Genomic DNA, 20,000 nt, shown 5'->3' on the forward strand with positions numbered 1-20,000 from the left:
GAGACGAGGACATTTAGGACATTTAGGACATTTAGGACACGTTTAGAGTCTGTAGCTGAGGATGTTGATGAATGAACTGAACGTGAATAACAACAAGAGATTAAACAAAGTGTTTCTGGGGATTAACTCGGGATAATAAAGCAGAGAAATCCCTGAATTATACGACGGAGACAAAGACGCTCTAATCCCTCAAAGCGGCGCTGAAGTGGCCGAGCTCGCCCGGCTCGGATTGGCTCCGCCCCCTAAACACGGCGGGCCCGCCGCCCGGGAGCCTCCAACGCCTCCACCGCCCCCCGATGAGGAGCTCTCCTCCGGATCACAGAGGTGAGTGAAAACACGGTAATCAGGGACGAGAGGCGCTTGTTTAATCCACCCCCCCCCCCCCTCTGACCCCGGAGAGGAGCAAGGCATTGTGGGAGGTGGGCCTCCTCTTCAACATGAAGAAGACGAGCAGAAACAAAGCTCACGACCCGCTGGGACGGATTAAAACCACCGCGGGTCCCACCGAACCGCTTCAGACGGGACGAAGAGGACGTTCAGAGGAAGAGAGGACGTTTAGAGGAAGAGAGGACGTTCAGAGGAAGTGAGGACGTTTAAAGGAAGCGAGGACGTTTAGAGGAAGTGAGGACGTTTAAAGGAAGTGAGGACGTTTAAAGGAAGCGAGGACGTTTAGAGGAAGTGAGGACGTTTAAAGGAAGCGAGGACGTTTAGAGGAAGTGAGGACGTTTAGAGGAAGTGAGGACGTTTAAAGGAAGTGAGGACGTTTAAAGGAAGCGAGGACGTTTAGAGGAAGTGAGGACGTTTAAAGGAAGCGAGGACGTTTAGAGGAAGTGAGGACGTTTAAAGGAAGCGAGGACGTTTAAAGGAAGCGAGGACGTTTAGAGGAAGAGAGGACGTTTAGAGGAAGCGAGGACGTTTAAAGGAAGCGAGGACGTTTAGAGGAAGTGAGGACGTTTAAAGGAAGTGAGGACGTTTAAAGGAAGCGAGGACGTTTAGAGGAAGTGAGGACGTTTAAAGGAAGCGAGGACGTTTAGAGGAAGTGAGGACGTTTAAAGGAAGCGAGGACGTTTAGAGGAAGCGAGGACGTTTAGAGGAAGCGAGGACGTTTAGAGGAAGCGAGGACGTTTAGAGGAAGCGAGGACGTTTAAAGGAAGCGAGGACGTTTAGAGGAAGCGAGGACGTTTAGAGGAAGCGAGGACGTTTAGAGGAAGCGAGGACGTTTAAAGGAAGCGAGGACGTTTAGAGGAAGCGAGGACGTTTAGAGGAAGCGAGGACGTTTAAAGGAAGCGAGGACGTTTAGAGGAAGCGAGGACGTTTAAAGGAAGCGAGGACGTTTAGAGGAAGCGAGGACGTTTAGAGGAAGCGAGGACGTTTAGAGGAAGCGAGGACGTTTAAAGGAAGCGAGGACGTTTAGAGGAAGCGAGGACGTTTAGAGGAAGCGAGGACGTTTAAAGGAAGCGAGGACGTTTAGAGGAAGCGAGGACGTTTAGAGGAAGCGAGGACGTTTAGAGGAAGCGAGGACGTTTAAAGGAAGCGAGGACGTTTAGAGGAAGCGAGGACGTTTAGAGGAAGTGAGGACGTTTAAAGGAAGCGAGGACGTTTAGAGGAAGCGAGGACGTTTAGAGGAAGCGAGGACGTTTAGAGGAAGCGAGGACGTTTAGAGGAAGCGATGAAGACGTGTTATGTCTCCTGGTCCTCACGTCCTCCAGAGGTTCCAGGTCTTTAGGGGACACGTCCGTCCACAGAGTGAAGACACAGAAACAGGAAGAACACCTGTGAGCTGAAGCTCACATTAACCTGATTACAACCTTAAATAAACCCTAAAGCGACGAGGACCAGGAGGACCACGTCCTCACCGTCCAGCTGTAGGACTCTAATTGGTCCTCACACACACACACACACACACACACACACACACACACACACACACACCGTCCCCCGGTGTGGCTCCGCCTCCTTCTGGCAGCTCGGCTGACAAAAGGCCAATTCAAAGCCAAGTGCTCTCGACGGCGTCTTAACAAGCCACCGGAGAGTCCTCGAGCCAGCGGCATGCTGGGTAAACCCTCCACACACACACACACACACACACACACACACACACACACACTCACACACACACACACACACTGCCCTCCGACAGATTGACCGAGGTAATTGAGTCTCCATTTGCATCGGGGAGCTTTCATCATCGGCCCGGTCGTCCACGCGGCGTCCAGGACGGATGTGTGTATCGACCACACACACACACACACACACACACACACACACACACACACACACACACACACACACACACACACACACACACACACACACACACACACACACACACACACACACACACACACACACACACACACACCCCGACGGCAGCTGGTGTGTGTGTGTGTGTGTGTGTGTTGGTATAAATGGATGCATAAAGATGCAGCAGGACCCGACACATGAAAATCCATAAAGAGCGACTGAAAGCGGACGGATAGAAGAAGAAGAGACGCCGGCTGATGAAGGAGGAGAAGAAGAAGAACAGGAAGTGTTTAAACGTGGATTAGAGAGACACGTGTCCACTTTATTAGGTACAGCACACACGGGGCTGTTCCTGTTATTTTGTCCACCGCATTTAGACTCAGACCCACAAGACTTTAGAGGATAAATATAATAATAATAATCTGTTCATTATTATCTTCGTGTTTAATCATTTAAACTTGTTTAATTACATTCTGTATCTTTTTACTAGATTGATTATTAACATGTTTTTATTATTTTAATAATAATCTTTGTCTGTAAATTGATTTATTTGTATTGATTATTTATCATCCTGTAAGATAATAGTTTCTGGTTTACATTGTTTTAATTATTTAAGTCATTAGCAGCTCCTGAGTTTCAGCTGAAAGCCAGTAAGTTGAGTTTTTAGTGTAATAATTATAAAACCTGTTAAAATAATACTAAATACTGAACGCAGGTCAGGTGTTGACCTGTAGGGGGCGTGGCTACAGGAGCAGGAGTCTCTTCTTCTTTTGTCCCGCTCCTCTTCCTCTTCCTCTTCCTCTTCCTCTTAATTAGCGGCATTAATGTGATTTCTTTGCACATAGTCGAGCAATTAGCGGCGCTGATTGACTTTCATTCGATTAGCCTCCGCTAACGCGCTAATTGACGCCGGAGCTGCAGATGCAACGCGCTCCCGCGAAAAAAAAAGAGAAAGAAGAAGAAGAAGCTGTTTGGTGCTGGAGGCTGTGTGTGTGTGTGTGTGTGTGTGTGTTTACTCATGAGTGTGTGTTGATGTGTTAAGTGATGAGTTTTAACACTAATTTACTGCATCAGCTGCTCTAATCGCTGATGGACGTGTGCAGCTCGGTGAAGGCTTTTCTCCGCTCCACGGGGGAATCGAACCGACGACCTGCAGGCTCGTGGGGAGCGCCTTGCTCAAAAAGCAGAGCCGCCCCACGAGCATGCTGGGAGTTTATTCGTATCAGTTAATTAATAAGAGCTTCTTGAATGTGAGTTTCTTTGTTTCTTGGGACAGAAAAAATGTAAATGTGTCAAAACAAAATCACTGATTAACGCAAATAACACAATTATTATAATAAATAATAACACATATTGTGTTGTTATTTATTATAATAAATATCAACACAATATGTGTTATTATTTATTATAATAACACATATTGTGTTATTATAATAAATATCAACACAATATTTGTTAGCCGCAGCTATAAATGTTTCCAGGTCTTTAGAGACAAACCAACAAAACAACTAATATATTAAAATGTGTCTTTAAGAAGCTAATAGCAGCTAATATTTAGCATTCTGACTCAAAACTAGGAAGCGTTCACTTTAGTTCACAGAACAATCAATTCATTAATTAAGATTAAAACGGAGAACTTTTACTCTAAAAACACAATTTAATAAATTCATTTTATATATTAAACTCTTGTTGAAGCAAAATATTCTAAACATATATTAATATATATATTTATAATAAATATAATAAATATATATTAATATATTTATAATAAATATATATTAATAATATATTTATAATAAATATAATAAATATATATTATTAATATATATGTTGTCTTATTAATATCTGTTTATTGATTTCCTACTTTATTCTGCAGCTGCTCACAAAATAAATAAACGTTTAATAAAGAACCTGTCGAATGTGACGCTCCGAGTGCGTGTGTGCGTTTGTGTGTGTGTGTGTGTGCGTTTGTGTGTGTGTGTGTGTGCTTGCGTGTGTGTGTGTGCGTTTGTGTGCGTGTGTGTGTGCAGGATGTTGTGCCAACAGGGCAGAGAGCCGGTGCAATTAGCAGAGACATTACGGCTGATATGAGCAAACAGATGACGAGTCCTCATTAATACATGAGCAGTGTGTGTGTGTGTGTGTGTGTGTGTGTGTGTGTGTGTGTGTGTCCTACATGCAGACTGGGGTGGTAGGTGAGCAGTCCGTTGTCACACAGCGTCACGTACTTCTTCTTCCACTCCTTGTTGAGAGTTTTACCGCTTCTCTTCAGCAGCATCCCCTAAAGACAGGAAGCACACGTCAGACACGAGGTACAAGTACACAAGAGTACTACTGAGACAGGAAGCACACGTCAGACACGAGGTACAAGTACACAAGAGTACTACTGAGACAGGAAGCACACGTCAGACACGAGGTACAAGTACACAAGAGTACTACTGAGACAGGAAGCACACGTCAGACATGAGGTACAAGTACACAAGAGTACTACTGAGACAGGAAGCACACGTCAGACATGAGGTACAAGTACACAAGAGTACTACTGAGACAGGAAGCACACGTCAGACACGAGGTACAAGTACACAAGAGTACTACTAAGACAGGAAGCACACGTCAGACACGAGGTACAAGTACACAAGAGTACTACTGAGACAGGAAGCACACGTCAGACACGAGGTACAAGTACACAAGAGTACTACTGAGACAGGAAGCACACGTCAGACACGAGGTACAAGTACACAAGAGTACTACTGAGACAGGAAGCACACGTCAGACACGAGGTACAAGTACACAAGAGTACTACTGAGACAGGAAGCACACGTCAGACATGAGGTACAAGTACACAAGAGTACTACTGAGACAGGAAGCACACGTCAGACACGAGGTACAAGTACACAAGAGTACTACTGAGACAGGAAGCACACGTCAGACATGAGGTACAAGTACACAAGAGTACTACTAAGACAGGAAGCACACGTCAGACACGAGGTACAAGTACACAAGAGTACTACTAAGACAGGAAGCACACGTCAGACACGAGGTACAAGTACACAAGAGTACTACTAAGACAGGAAGCACACGTCAGACACGAGGTACAAGTACACAAGAGTACTACTGAGACAGGAAGCACACGTCAGACACGAGGTACAAGTACACAAGAGTACTACTGAGACAGGAAGCACACGTCAGACACGAGGTACAAGTACACAAGAGTACTACTAAGACAGGAAGCACACGTCAGACACGAGGTACAAGTACACAAGAGTACTACTGAGACAGGAAGCACACGTCAGACATGAGGTACAAGTACACAAGAGTACTACTAAGACAGGAAGCACACGTCAGACACGAGGTACAAGTACACAAGAGTACTACTAAGACAGGAAGCACACGTCAGACACGAGGTACAAGTACACAAGAGTACTACTGAGACAGGTAAATATTGTACTTTTTGTTTCTCTCTGAACACTAAAACACGGCGGCGGAATTTGAAACAAATGTTTTCTTGAAACAATCAGTAAAACTACATCGTTCACATTTACAAGATGTAAAAACTGACATCTTTAGAGAGGAGAGAGGAGAGGAGGAGGAGAGGAGAGATGAGGAGGAGACAGGAGAGGAGGAAAGGAGGAGGAGAGAGGAGAGGAGGAAAGGAGAGAGGAGGAGAGAGGAGAGGAGAGAGGGGAGAGGAGGAGAGAGGAGAGGAGAGAGGAGGAGAGAGGAGGAGAGGAGAGAGGAGGAGGAGAGAGGAGAGGAGGAAAGGAGAGAGGAGGAGAGGAGAGAGGAGGAGAGAGGAGGAGAGAGGAGAGGAGAGAGGAGGAGGAGAGAGGAGAGGAGGAAAGGAGAGAGGAGGAGAGAGGAGAGGAGAGAGGAGAGAGGAGGAGAGGAGAGAGGAGAGGAGAGAGGAGAGGAGAGAGGAGAGGAGAGAGGAGGAGAGAGGAGGAGAGAGGAGAGGAGAGAGGAGGAGGAGAGAGGAGAGGAGGAAAGGAGAGAGGAGGAGAGAGGAGAGGAGAGAGGAGAGGAGAGAGGAGAGGAGAGAGGAGAGGAGAGAGGAGAGAGGAGAGGAGAGAGGAGAAGAGAGAGGAGAGGAGAGAGGAGAGGAGAGAGGAGAGGAGAGAGGAGAGAGGAGAGGAGAGAGGAGAGAGGAGGAGAGAGAGGAGAGAGGAGAGGAGAGAGGAGAAGAGAGAGGAGAGGAGAGAGGAGAGGAGAGAGGAGAGGAGAGAGGAGAGAGGAGAGGAGAAGAGAGAGGAGAGGAGAGAGGAGAGGAGAGAGGAGAGGAGAGAGGAGAGAGGAGAGGAGAGAGGAGAGAGGAGAGGAGAGAGGAGAGAGGAGGAGAGAGAGGATGCAACATGTTAATAGTTTCATATTCATGTAGAATCTCTTTTTTGGATCCTTCACTGGAAACACTTGTTGATATAAAGAATCAGTGTGAAAGAAGTGATGAAAGGAATGAAACTTGTTTTTCTTGTTCTGCACTGAAGACGTGTTCTAGTTCTCTCCTCCTGGTTCTCTCCTGGTTCTAGTTCTCTCCTCCTGGTTCTCTCCTGGTTCTAGTTCTCTCCTCCTGGTTCTCTACTGGTTCTAGTTCTCTCCTCCTGGTTCTCTACTGGTTCTAGTTCTCTCCTCCTGGTTCTCTCCTGGTTCTAGTTCTCTCCTCCTGGTTCTCTCCTGGTTCTAGTTCTCTCCTGGTTGTGTTTCTATAGAGCAGCAGAACGTTGTGCTCCAGACAGAAACAAACACAGAAACATGTGATTCCTGTAACGTAACCCAGACGAGCTGAAGTGGTTTCTTTGGTTTCTGTGCACATTGGATCTAAATCCCATCCAGAGGTTTCTGGAGCAGAGATAACGAGCTCACAGCCAGCAGAGGATCAGAGTCTCCTCACAACACAACGTCTGAACGAGAAATCAGCACTGATTTAATTGTCTGACTCGTTTTTTAAACACTCGGCTCTCCTACGCACATCAGCCGCGGCTCACTGGCCGCTTAGGCCCAGCGCCCGCCCGCCCACACTTCATTTGAGCCGGATTCATTAGGTTAGAAAGAGAGAGAGAGAGAGAGAGAGAGAGAGAGAGAGAGAGAGAGAGAGAGAGAGAGGCAGAAGGTCAAAGAGAAGCCGAGAGAGAGAGGGAGAGAGAGGGAGAGAGAGAGAGAGAGAGAGGGAGAGAGAGGGAGATCAGAGAGGCAGGGGGGGATAAAACTGTCCGCTGATTAGCAATTACAGCCGCGCTGCCACGCGTGTCACTTCACTGGACCTCTACAACATTAACACTCCGACAGAGGATATTAATAGAGTCCAGCCGTGAAGGGAGATGGGGGGCTGGGGGGGGGGGGGCACCACAGAAGAAGAAGAGGGGGAGGGGGAGATGGACAGGAGCCCTCGCTCTCCGCTCAGCTTTCATTACGGCGCTCGGTGGCGGCGGGACGGGCCCTGGGTGACCCCTCGCCGCCGGTGACGGCACATTTGGCGTTTAATTGGCGCTGACACGACGCCAGGAAAGGGGGGGGGGGGGGGGCGCTTCAGAGTGACGGAGACGGGAGGCGGCGGCGGTCTGACGGACGCCAGAAAGAATCCCACAGAGTCCACGAGGTGAGATCCTGGAGTAAATACAGACGGACAACGAGGACGGGTTCCTCTCTGCACAATAAAGCTACATGCTAACGGCGGCTACGCTCATGGTCTTGGTTTTGGTCCAAGACCGCCGTGGTAAACACGAGGCCCGGTGCAGATTAACTCAGCGATACAGATGTTTAAACATCCAACACATTATACTCATAAGAAGCCAGCTATGAAAGCTGAGTTCCAGAGGTTTAGAAGCTGCTAATCTGATTCAGAGGATCAGTTACTGGCACATTATCAGCTTTTAAGAGCTTCGTCAGGTCGCTCAATGTTGTTTCCAGTGATTAACACTAATTTCAGCTCATGTCAAGAGGAAGTAAAACAGTGTGTGTGTGTGTGTGTGTGTGCGCGCTGCAACAACAACAGGGTTTCCCCACGGTGCAGTAAACGCGACTTGACGAGCTTCCTGCTGCTCTGAAGTGAAAGCTGCCGGCAGCCGTGCAGCTGTCAGGCCAGCTGATCATCCGTTACTGCCCGTTAGTGAGCGAGCAGCAACATGTTCCCAGGCAGAGACGGAGGATGTGTGTTTACATCAATTAAGACTTCTGAGGTCAGCGGCGCCCTCGTGGGAGGGTTTTCCATTTTAATCAATCAACGGACTTACACGGATTATGTGGACGTTTAATGATCATCGAGGGACCGCGGAGTCCTTTTCTCGCCAACATCCATGTTCCATTGGAGACACTTGATCTGGTTACTTTTTGATTCCCGTCTGAATAATGCAAACGCACTAAATCACCAATATCCCAACGTCATCTACGTCCTGTGGCCATCACCTGCACCAGACGTCCTGTAGTCCATCAGCTCAGTCTTTGTCTACGTCCTGTCTGTTACGTCTCATCATCGTCTCTGACATCGTACCGTCTCGTTCAGGTTACGTTGTCTTATACGTCACATCGTTGTTGCCTACATCCCGTTTTTCTACGTCTCGCCGTTGTCGCCTACGTTTTTCTACGTCTCGCCGTTGTCGCCTACGTTTTCTACGTCTCGCCGCTGTCGCCTACGTTTTTCTACGTCTCTCCGTTGTCGCCTACGTTTTCTACGTCTCTGCGTTGTCGCCTACGTTTTTCTACGTCTCTGCGTTGTCGCCTACGTTTTTCTACGTCTCTCCGTTGTCGCCTACGTTTTCTACGTCTCTGCGTTGTCGCCTACGTTTTCTACATCTCGCCGTTGTCGCCTACGTTTTTCTACGTCTCTGCGTTGTCGCCTACGTTTTCTATGTCTCTGCGTTGTCGCCTACGTTTTCTACGTCTCTGCGTTGTCGCCTACGTTTTCCTACGTCTCGCCGTTGTCGCCTACGTTTTTCTACGTCTCTGCGTTGTCGCCTACGTTTTCTACGTCTCTGCGTTGTCGCCTACGTTTTCTACGTCTCTGCGTTGTCGCCTACGTTTCCTACGTCTCTACGTTGTCGCCTACGTTTCCTACGTCTCTGCGTTGTCGCCTACGTTTCCTACGTCTCTACGTTGTCGCCTACGTTTCCTACGTCTCGCCGTTGTCGCCTACGTTTTTCTACGTCTCGCCGTTGTCGCCTACGTTTTCTACGTCTCTGCGTTGTCGCCTACGTTTTCCTACGTCTCTACGTTGTCGCCTACGTTTTCTACGTCTCTGCGTTGTCGCCTACGTTTTCTACGTCTCGCCGTTGTCGCCTACGTTTTTCTACGTCTCTCCGTTGTCGCCTACGTTTTCCTACGTCTCGCCGTTGTCGCCTACGTTTTCTACGTCTCGCCGTTGTCGCCTACGTTTTCCTACGTCTCGCCGTTGTCGCCTACGTTTTCCTACGTCTCTACGTTGTCGCCTACGTTTTCTACGTCTCTGCGTTGTCGCCTACGTTTTTCTACGTCTCGCTGTTGTCGCCTACGTTTTTCTACGTCTCGCCGTTGTCGCCTACGTTTTCCTACGTCTCGCCGTTGTCGCCTACGTTTTCCTACGTCTCGCCGTTGTCGCCTACGTTTTCCTACGTCTCGCCGTTGTCGCCTACGTTTTCCTACGTCTCGCCGTTGTCGCCTACGTTTTCCTACGTCTCGCCGTTGTCGCCTACGTTTTCTACGTCTCGCCGTTGTCGCCTAATTATATATATATATATATATATATATATATGTTGGTTGCAGAGACTTCAAATAAAAGAACAAACTTCCAGTTGATACAAATATCAAAAGCTATGAGTCTTTTTTTCCTTCACTTTTTCATAAAAACATAAACGAAATAAAAAAAGGAACATTGTCCTTTAATCTTATTGTATTTCTGAGGGATCGATCTCTTTAACGTGAAATAAAAACGACAGCATCCGGGCAGAGAAGAGACTAAATGAGAAGGTCAGTAGGATCTCTGACTGATGTTTAACTAGATGGTTCTGGAGGCCTGGACTGAACTAAACTGGGGGTGAGACAATATTTCTTACACTTTCCCATCCAGACCTGGTATTTGGGGAGGGAGATGTCAGCAAATTAATTTTGGCCATCCATCCAGAGGATGACAAGCGATCAGTTTGCTGGAGGGGAAGGCTAATTGAACGCCGCGTCGAAAACCCTCCTGATGGGTAATATCTTTCATTATTCACCTCCCCGGGCTTCATGACACACACACGTCGCCTCTTATTTTACCTTCGGGGAGGGAGGGATGGGGGGGGGGGGGCAGCCATGACAGCTCACAAGGTCTCCACATGGGAAAATAGATGTGCGGAGATAAATACATCCTCAGATATACTCTCTCCTCGCTGCACCGAGGCACTTCTCCGCCCCGGTGAAGTATTGTGGGGTAGTGCTTAGGAAAAGGTCGCTAGCTTGGGGGGGGACGTGGGGGGGCGGCGAGGAGATGAAGTCATTTGTTAGGCATCCGAAAACGTCCAAGGGCATTACTGAGATTTACAACTGTACGGTTGTTCTTTAAAGATCCAAACAAAAGAGTTGAGTTCAAGTGGGCGGAAACAGGAAGGATGCAAGTTTTCTCTAATAGGAATAAATACTAGTTATAGATCCCTAAAAAACTCCCCGGGACACACACTCTCCTCTCATACTGACACTTCTTCTTCTCCTCGGTGAGGTATCGCGGTGGAGTGCTTAAGAAAAGGTCGCTAGCTCGGGGGGGGGGGAGCCGAGACATGAAGTCATTCGTTAAGACGACGACGCATCCGAAGAAACGCTCGCAGGGCTCAAACCCGAGGGTCTCTGATTAACGGCAGCCACGCGCTGGAAAGGAAGAAACTCTTTCATGTTAAGTTTAGGGATTGAACAACACGGCAAAATCCAGAGAAATGACAAACGGTGAAATTCTTTCTAGTAAACAACGCTGACCCCGTCTCGTTGTCGCCTACTTCCTACGTCTCGTTGTCGCCTACTTCCTACGTCCCGTCACGTTGTCGCCTACTTCCTACGTCTCGTTGTCGCCTACGTCCCGTCTCGTTGTCGACTACTTCCTACGTCTCGTTGTCGCCTACGTCCCGTCTCGTTGTCGCCTACTTCCTACGTCTCGTTGTCGCCTACGTCCCGTCTCGTTGTCGACTACTTCCTACGTCCCGTCTCGTTGTCGCCTACTTCCTACGTCTCGTTGTCGCCTACGTCCCGTCTTGTTGTCGACTACTTCCTACGTCTCGTTGTCGCCTACGTCCCGTCTCGTTGTCGACTACTTCCTACGTCCCGTCTCGTTGTCGCCTACTTCCTACGTTTCGTTGTCGCCTACGTCCCGTCTCGTTGTCGCCTACGTCCCGTCTCGTTGTCGACTACTTCCTACGTCTCGTTGTCGACTACTTCCTACATCCCGTCGTTGCCTACTTCCTACGTCCCGTCTCGTTGTCTCCTACTTCCTACGTCCCGTCGTTGCCTACTTCCCGCCCGTCGTCGTCGAAGCCTGCGTCCCATCATCGTCATAAAATAAATGTTTTCTATCTCATAAATCTGAACAATCCAACAGCTAGTAAACCTTCCTTCCATTGTGTGAATCTGAACAGCACAAGAAAGGAACTCTCTCAAAGGTTTGTTTCCTCCTGTCCGGCTATAGATGGGGACTAATCTACCCTCTAATCACTCAATCACCCCCCTATTTTCCTCAGACAATGGACTCTTCCCCCGGCCTCTTGAAGGGAATGACAGCGGATCGTAGAGGAGATACGGGGACCAGGACGATCTGGAAATGGGGGGGTCGAAGACCTTTTGTTCTTCCTCGTCTCCAGAGAGCAGGAGGCTAAATTAGAGGTGTCACCGAGGGAAGCCGGACGCTCCCCCTTCGTCTATCGGCGGCGGCCATCTGATCCGGCTTGAGCGGCGGTCGCAGCTCATCCATCATCCTCTCAGACGGACGAGAGAGCGTTGGTCTAATCACGGCCAGAGAAAGGAATAAAAGCAAAGAGACTCCAGGTAAACGTCACCTGGTGGGGAGAAGATACGAACTACTGGTGTCCACATAAAGGAGCTCATTCCTTCTCGGATTATCTCATATTAAAGGACTTTCAGAAGGTCGGAAAATATTCAGTTTTCCACCCAAACAACAAGACGTTTCTGACCTTTCAGATTAAAATAAATCCTGATATTTCACAGGAATAAGACTTCAACTTGTGCTTAAAATAAATAAGTTTGTGGTCATGAAATCAACACAAAGATTAGAAGACATCAACTGCATCTACATGTGTGTGTTTAAGTTAACTTGAACCTAATTTCAGATTTAAATGATGCAGGATTTAATATTTTTGATAAGGGATTGTCTTAAGAAACAAGCACTACATCTTAACAAAGATGGTTTTATATTTTCTCAGACTGTGCAGCCTTGGTGGAGCTGCTTTAAAGCATCTCTTCTCTCCGTGAGGCCCTCGAACCCGACGACGGTCGCTACAGGAGACAAACAAGTTAAAGGTAAAAACCTCCACGACGAAACATCAGAACAGACGCTCGCCGGCGTCGGTCTCCGCCACAAGGTCGGCGTTGATGAGGCAAGGACGGCGGAGAGGGCAGGACGCAGACCACATCAAATAAAACACCACAGAAGAAGAGAGAGAGGGGAGCTGATTTATCTGATAAGAGTTCTGGGTAATTAATTAGAAACTCAATTATCCAAACCTTACTTCAGCAGTCTCACTTCATTAGCGGATGAAAAGAAAAAACTTGCTCGACTCCGACGACCGGAGAGAGGCAGGAAGAGTGAGGAAGAAAACCAGCGGGAGACCCCCCCCCCCCCCTCAGGTCACCACTGACGGTACACAAACACAACAAAGTGGCCGCGGGGACGCATTGAGCGCGCTCAGAGCGACCCACACCCCCCCCGCCCCCGCCGCCGCCGCCAGCGAGCGCTCCGTGGAGACCGCCGTGCCGAGGCGTAATGAGCACGATCTAAAAATGCTCTTTGATTGACGCCTGTGTTCCTTGTTTTAATTATTTCTCAAACTAAAAAGAGAGAGACACCCCCCCCCCCCCCACGAGAAAAATCTAATTTCCAGGGGTTAGTGTGCATGACAAAAATGTCATCATGGCCAAAATGGCTCCGAGCGGTGACAACCTTTCCCAGGGAAATGATATTTTTCCAATCCGGGCGGAAGGCGGATCGTGTCGCCCTCGTTAAAGCCCTTGATAGCAGGTCTTTAATATTCACCGTCTTAATTAGGGCCGCAGTTAATTTCATTAAATTCTTTGGCTGCTAAATGAAGCAGATTATGAGACATCTTTTATTGCGAAGCGTGAAATTACAGCCTGCCCGCTGCCAATGGCGGGGCGAAACTAATGAATTACAGGGTAAATAACACCCGAATTAACCATCCAATTTAACTCCTTACAAAGCGGCCCGGCGCCGAGGGGGGACGAGTAGACTTGTCAAAACCACCCAGCCCCGCGCTCGTCTGCAGCCCCGCGAGAGGCAATTACAACCTCGACACTAATCAGTGAAGAAGAAGAAGACGGCAAAGCAGCGTCCGAGGCCTCGAGACTTCTGCAGGAAATCAGAGGGTGAATGTTCTTCTGCAGCGGGAGGTCGATTACTCTGAGGTCAGTTACACAACTAAAGACGGGGGACGCAAGAGTCCGCCAACGTGGTCTCTGGTGCATACCGTGTTTTTATAACAAACTGAAGAACAAAAACGGCTCATTCGTACTCATTTCTATCGGTTATGGGAGTGAAATGTTCTGTAATTTAACAAGAAACACGACGGTGGTTATAATGGTAAGGTCAAAGGTCAAGTAGGAAGTGGATCCAGATTTTTCTGGGGGCTAGTCGACCCTCTTTAACGTTAACCATCGCAGCGTAAGTAGAGTTAACGTTAACCATCGCAGTGTAAATAAAGTTTTATCGTTAACCATCGCAGCGTAAATAAAGTTTTAACGTTAACCATCGCAGTGTAAATAAAGTTTTAACGTTAACCCTTGCAGTGTAAATAAAGTTTTATCGTTAACCATCGCAGCGTAAATAAAGTTTTATCATTAACCATCGCAGTGTAAATAAAGTTTTAACGTTAACCCTTGCAGTGTAAATAAAGTTTTAACGTTAACCCTTGCAGTGTAAATAAAGTTTTAACGTTAACCCTTGCAGTGTAAATAAAGTTTTAACGTTAACCCTTGCAGTGTAAATAAAGTTTTAACGTTAACCCTTGCAGTGTAAATAAAGTTTTATCGTTAACCCTTGCAGTGTAAATAAAGTTTTATCGTTAACCCTTGCAGTGTAAATAAAGTTTTATCGTTAACCCTTGCAGTGTAAATAAAGTTTTAACGTTAACCATCGCAGTGTAAATAAAGTTTTATCGTTAACCCTTGCAGTGTAAATAAAGTTTTAACAAGACCATCGCAGTGTAAATAAAGTTTTATCGTTAACCCTTGCAGTGTAAATAAAGTTTTATCGTTAACCCTTGCAGTGTAAATAAAGTTTTATCGTTAACCCTTGCAGTGTAAATAAAGTTTTATCGTTAACCCTTGCAGTGTAAATAAAGTTTTAACGTTAACCCTTGCAGTGTAAATAAAGTTTTATCGTTAACCCTTGCAGTGTAAATAAAGTTTTATCGTTAACCCTTGCAGTGTAAATAAAGTTTTATCGTTAACCCTTGCAGTGTAAATAAAGTTTTAACGTTAACCCTTGCAGTGTAAGTAAAGTTCTATCGTTGACATCACAGATCTGTGAACCACTTCCTCCTCTCGGCCTTCAACGAGGAGCTGAGCCTCGTTCATTTACTGCACCAGTAACAGAAGCCGTTGTTAGTCCTGGTCCCAGGAGGGGCAGACAAACCACCAGCCGGCCCCCGGTCCACCGTCTCTGAGCTCAGACGTGGTTTAGAGGGACGTCTGCGGTCCCGAGCGGCTCGGCTGCTGCTGCTCAAATTAATTTGTTAGTTTTTTGTTTTTTTTCGGTAATTAGCAGCTAATTAGCGTCGTGGAACAGATGTCGGAGGAGCCCCGCAACGTCAACAAGCCGCTGTAAACAACAAAAAAGCTGGACCGGAGGGGAGAGAACCGACCAATCGGCTGCTAGGAACAAGCCAGCGCTTCTTCCTCTGTGGTTTCATGCGTCTCCGCTGGACGCCTCGTCCTCGTCTCCACATGAGCCGGTTTTACTCTTTCAGATCCTCGTGCAGGTCCACATTCATTAGAACGCACCGTTTAAACTCTTTCATTGTGTCGGATAAATATAAATTTAACTCGTCAGAGTTATGAATAAATTATATTCTGAGATATTTAAACAACGAAAGTACATTTAAATGAATGTTTCAAGACATTTCTGTCAGGACGTGTGATTGAATTCTGCCTCCAGATATTAATCCACAATAAAAACATTAATATAATGTTTAAAGGAGCTAAAAAGAAACAGAAAGAAACTCCACATTCTCTCAAAGAAACACCAGAATCCGTCTGTAAGCGACTCTGTTGGACATCGTTTCCTCCTGAACTCCGGCTGTGAGCTGCAGTGATGAAGGTGATGATGACGAAGACGTGACCTCGACCCACACACACACACACACACACACACACACACACACACACACACACACACAGTGTGTAGAAGAGCTTCTCTGGACATGATACGTGCAGTTTGTGTGGATAATTGCCTCAGAGTAGAAACCCGCCCTCTACCCATTATAACCAACAGAGTCCTGGTCTCAGTGTGTGTGTGTGTGTGTGTGTGTGTGTGTGTGTGTGTGTGTGGTTTTAATGAGCGCTGGACTCTCTTCACGGAGGCGTTCCCCGTTAACAAAAGGAGAAGTGAACCGCCGTCACCTCCAGTGGTGGAGAGTCGCTCTAATGAGATCAGGAGGCGGACAAGTGGCTTAAACACACACACACACACACACACACACACACACACACACACACACACACACACACACACACACACACACACACACACACACACACACACACACACACACACACACACACACACACACACACACACACACACTCAGGTGTAAGATCAGAATGAACAGAAGAAGAAGTCGGGAGCAGCGAGAGACAGAATCAACAGAATATCATTTTAAATGTTCTGTGATTATTAGAGACTCAACTTAGTGCGACTCCGTGAGTTCACGGCTTATTATACAGAATATTACCGGATTTTAAAGGAAGTATGTTAAAAAGAACAGTTATTATCGAAGAACTGAAACGGTTTATTGTTCACGACTAAAGAAGAATCCGTTAAACTGAAGAAGAGTTTTGCTGGAACAACGAGTCACGAGGAAGAATCTTCTCTTCTACTCGTTTAACATTCAGACTGAAGGGAAACCGTTTGCTTTCGCTACATTGTGTCAGAAACGCTTCTGTGGAGACGTGATGTGAAATAAATGATGAAAGAAATGAATCCTGAGAGCTTCACACACTCTGTGACATCATGTGATCAACTCATCACCGAGAGAAGAAGAAGCTGCAGTGACTCTCACAGGGAAACAACAGTTAGATTCCACTGATCTGTGACTGAACGCCCCCCCCCCCCCCCCCGTGTGTCTCTCTAATCAGAGAAGCGATTTGTTCATTAGCAGATTACAAACGAGGCCGCGGCGACGACACAAGAGGCTGCGATTAGCGCTCGTTAATTGTCTGATTTGCTTTTCGGGAGAAACAAGCACCCCCCCCCACACACACACACACACACACACACAGACACACACACACACACACACACACACACACACACACACACACACACACACACACCGCTCGTTTTCTTCAAATTAAGAGCTCAGATTCAGGTGCTCGGCTCTCCGTCGCAGCAGGAATGCGTGATTCCGTGTTTCCTCTTCTTCTCCCATCAAAGGGCGGCTTTGAGAGGCACGAAGCGGGAGGTGAAGTGGAGGAGATGAAGTGGAGGAGCAGAGGGAGAGGAGGAGGAGGAGGCGGGCCGGTTTGGAGGACCCAGGAGAGCCCCCTCGGCTCTAATTGATGTTAAGTGTGTGATTCCACTGTTATAATCAGGGCCCAGGACGCCGCTCAGACAGGAAGTCTCACCTGTTTGATGGGGATGGCTCGCCCGCTGCCGATGCTGTCGGCTCGAGCCTCCAGGCCTTTCTTGTCCTTGTCCGGCTCGCTGGCCTTCCTGGACTGTGGGACCAAATAAAAACCCGTTATTATCCACATTAAACCGGCTTTCACTGCACAGCGGCAACATGAAAGGTCTTAACAAGCAGGAGATAGAATGAGTAGAGGCTCTGGAGGGATTATGAGACAATGCCCCCCCCCCCCCCACACAGATGATCTGAAACCTGTTATACAGGGACAAGACCCCCAGAGTGACAAGACACAAACACTGCACAGTTTCTAGTCGATTCACGCTTCTCTGTGGTCGTTTTGTGTCTCTTTGTGGTTGTTTTGTGTCTCTTTGTGGTCGTTTTGTGTCTCTTTGTGGTCGTTTTGTGTCTCTTTGTGGTCGTTTAGTGTCTCTTTGCAGCCATGTTGTGTCTCTTTGTAATCGTTTGTCTGTTTGTGTCTCCTTCAATAATCATTTCATAAATGACATGAATATGAGTGTGAAACTTGTGTCTCAGACTCACGGTGAAGAGGTTGGAGCGGCGCTTCGACTGCTTCCTGACGGGCGTCGGCGTGTTGGTGGTCTGCGGCACGTCGATCCGGAGCTCCTTCTGGCTGGTGCTCGGCGTCGACGGCACCGACGACGAGTAGTCGCTCAGGCTGCCGCCGCCGTTACTCGTCTGAGAAGAAGAAGAAGAAGAAGAAATGTTGTGACCTCTAACAGTTTAAATAATGTGACCTCTGACCTCTAACAGTTTAAATAATGTGACCTCTGACCTCTAACAGTTTAAATAATGTGACCTCTGTCCTCTAACAGTTTAAATAATGTGACCTCTGACCTCTAACAGTTTAAATAATGTGACCTCTGACCTCTAACAGTTTAAATAATGTGACCTCTGACCTCTAACAGTTTAAATAATGTGACCTCTGACCTCTAACAGTTTAAATAATGTGACCTCTGTCCTCTAACAGTTTAAATAATGTGACCTCTGACCTCTAACAGTTTAAACAATGTGACCTCTGTCCTCTAACAGTTTAAATAATGTGACCTCTGACCTCTAACAGTTTAAACAATGTGACCTCTGACCTCTAACAGTTTAAACAATGTGACCTCTGTCCTCTAACAGTTTAAACAATGTGACCTCTGACCTCTAACAGTTTAAATAATGTGACCTCTGACCTCTGACAGTTTAAATAATGTGACCTCTGTCCTCTAACAGTTTAAATAATGTGACCTCTGACCTCTAACAGTTTAAATAATGTGACCTCTGACCTCTGACAGTTTAAATAATGTGACCTCTGACCTCTAACAGTTTAAATAATGTGACCTCTGACCTCTAACAGTTTAAATAATGTGACCTCTGACCTCTGACAGTTTAAATAATGTGACCTCTGACCTGGCTGACGTGGACGGCTGACACCTGCGTGGCGCAGACGGACGAGTGGCTCGGGGAGTTGGGCAGCGACTTGCACGGCCCGATGGAGAGCTGCTGCTTCTTCCTGGTGGCCACGATCTTCTGGGCGACTGAAACACGAAACACACGTCACATGACCCACGAGGATCCAACATGGCTTCTGAGTCTCACCGAGGAGCTCAGACCGCATTACATAGCTGAAGTAAACGGTTTATTTGTGAATATCCTCGTGACACAGAGAAGTTCTTCAAATGTCTGAAGACGAGTTGAAGTCCTTCTAGAAACTACAGTTTTCATAATGAATAAAACTACAAACACGTGGACTTCCTGCTCTTCTGATAGTAAATAAACTCTGTAATCAAAGAGAGAATAACTTTCTTCTCTCTTGTCGTCGCCCTTGCGTCGGCCTCGAGTCACCCGGAGGTAAATGTTTACGAGCGTCTCCTCGTTAACGAAGCCTGGGGGGGGGGGGGGGGGGGGGGGGGGGCTTTAACGAGCTCCAATTAAAACAATGGCTTCATCACCTGTGAGAGCGTGAAACAAGGCGCTCTGTGTTTATTGGAACAGAGATAATGGAGTCACTAAAACACATCTCTAATCCTGATGGAATTATTCATGGAGTCTGGTCACATACCTGTGTGTGTGTGTGTGTGTACCTGTGCTGCTCACACCTGGCAGGTTGTATTTTACCTTCTTTAAGTGTGAGGACCAGTTATGATAAGGCCGCGCTAAATGTTTAAACTGCTCGCTTAATGCAATTTAACTTTGTCCATCAATCTCTGTTCTGCTCTGAGAAGCTGCCACTTCCTCCTAATGGAAACGTCTCCCCTTTGATCGGATTTATGACGGGGCTGCACCTCCCATAAAGAGAGGGGGGGGGGCACTGCAGTGTTTCACTGTCAAGTCTGAACATATATATTATATATATGTCTTCTTTCCTTTTGGTTTTACACCTGTGTTTCCAGGTTTCATACACATTTCACCTTCTTTTTTAGGAGAAACTGCTGATAAAATGTGTGAAGACGTGGCTTAAAAACACACACACGACACAAAACATATTTTTAGACTCGGTGTGTCGTACACGTTCAGAAGATATATCATGTTAATAGTTGTTCGTTTCTAGGAAATGCTCATAAATCAGCTTGTTTGTGTCTCTCTGTAGTTGTTTAGTGTCTCTGTGGTCGTGTAGTGTCTCTTTGAGGTTGTTTAATGTCTCTTTGAGGTCGTTTAGTGTCTCTTTGAGGTTGTTTAATGTCTCTTTGTGGTCGTTTAGTGTCTCTGTGGTCGTTTAGTGTCTCTGAG

At 47.0% G+C, this 20,000-nt stretch overlaps 1 protein-coding gene across 2 annotated transcripts in view; it reads right to left on the reverse strand.

The window, feature by feature from the left end:
• The window catches only part of agap1 (ArfGAP with GTPase domain, ankyrin repeat and PH domain 1), a 74,147-nt gene that overhangs the window by 24,994 nt on the left and 29,153 nt on the right, over positions 1-20,000 (reverse strand). For both annotated transcript variants that reach the window (XM_079185690.1, XM_079185689.1), the window contains exons 7-10: positions 18,681-18,808; positions 17,808-17,963; positions 17,266-17,358; positions 4,421-4,525 (exon numbers count right to left, since the gene is read on the reverse strand). In XM_079185690.1, coding sequence (XP_079041816.1) covers positions 4,421-4,525; positions 17,266-17,358; positions 17,808-17,963; positions 18,681-18,808 — 482 coding nt within the window. The remainder of the gene's footprint in view (positions 1-4,420; positions 4,526-17,265; positions 17,359-17,807; positions 17,964-18,680; positions 18,809-20,000) is intronic.

This window comes from Pholis gunnellus, assembly GCF_910591455.1.
Source record: "Pholis gunnellus genome assembly, chromosome: 24".
In the NCBI taxonomy this organism is placed as follows: Eukaryota; Metazoa; Chordata; class Actinopteri; order Perciformes; family Pholidae; genus Pholis; species Pholis gunnellus.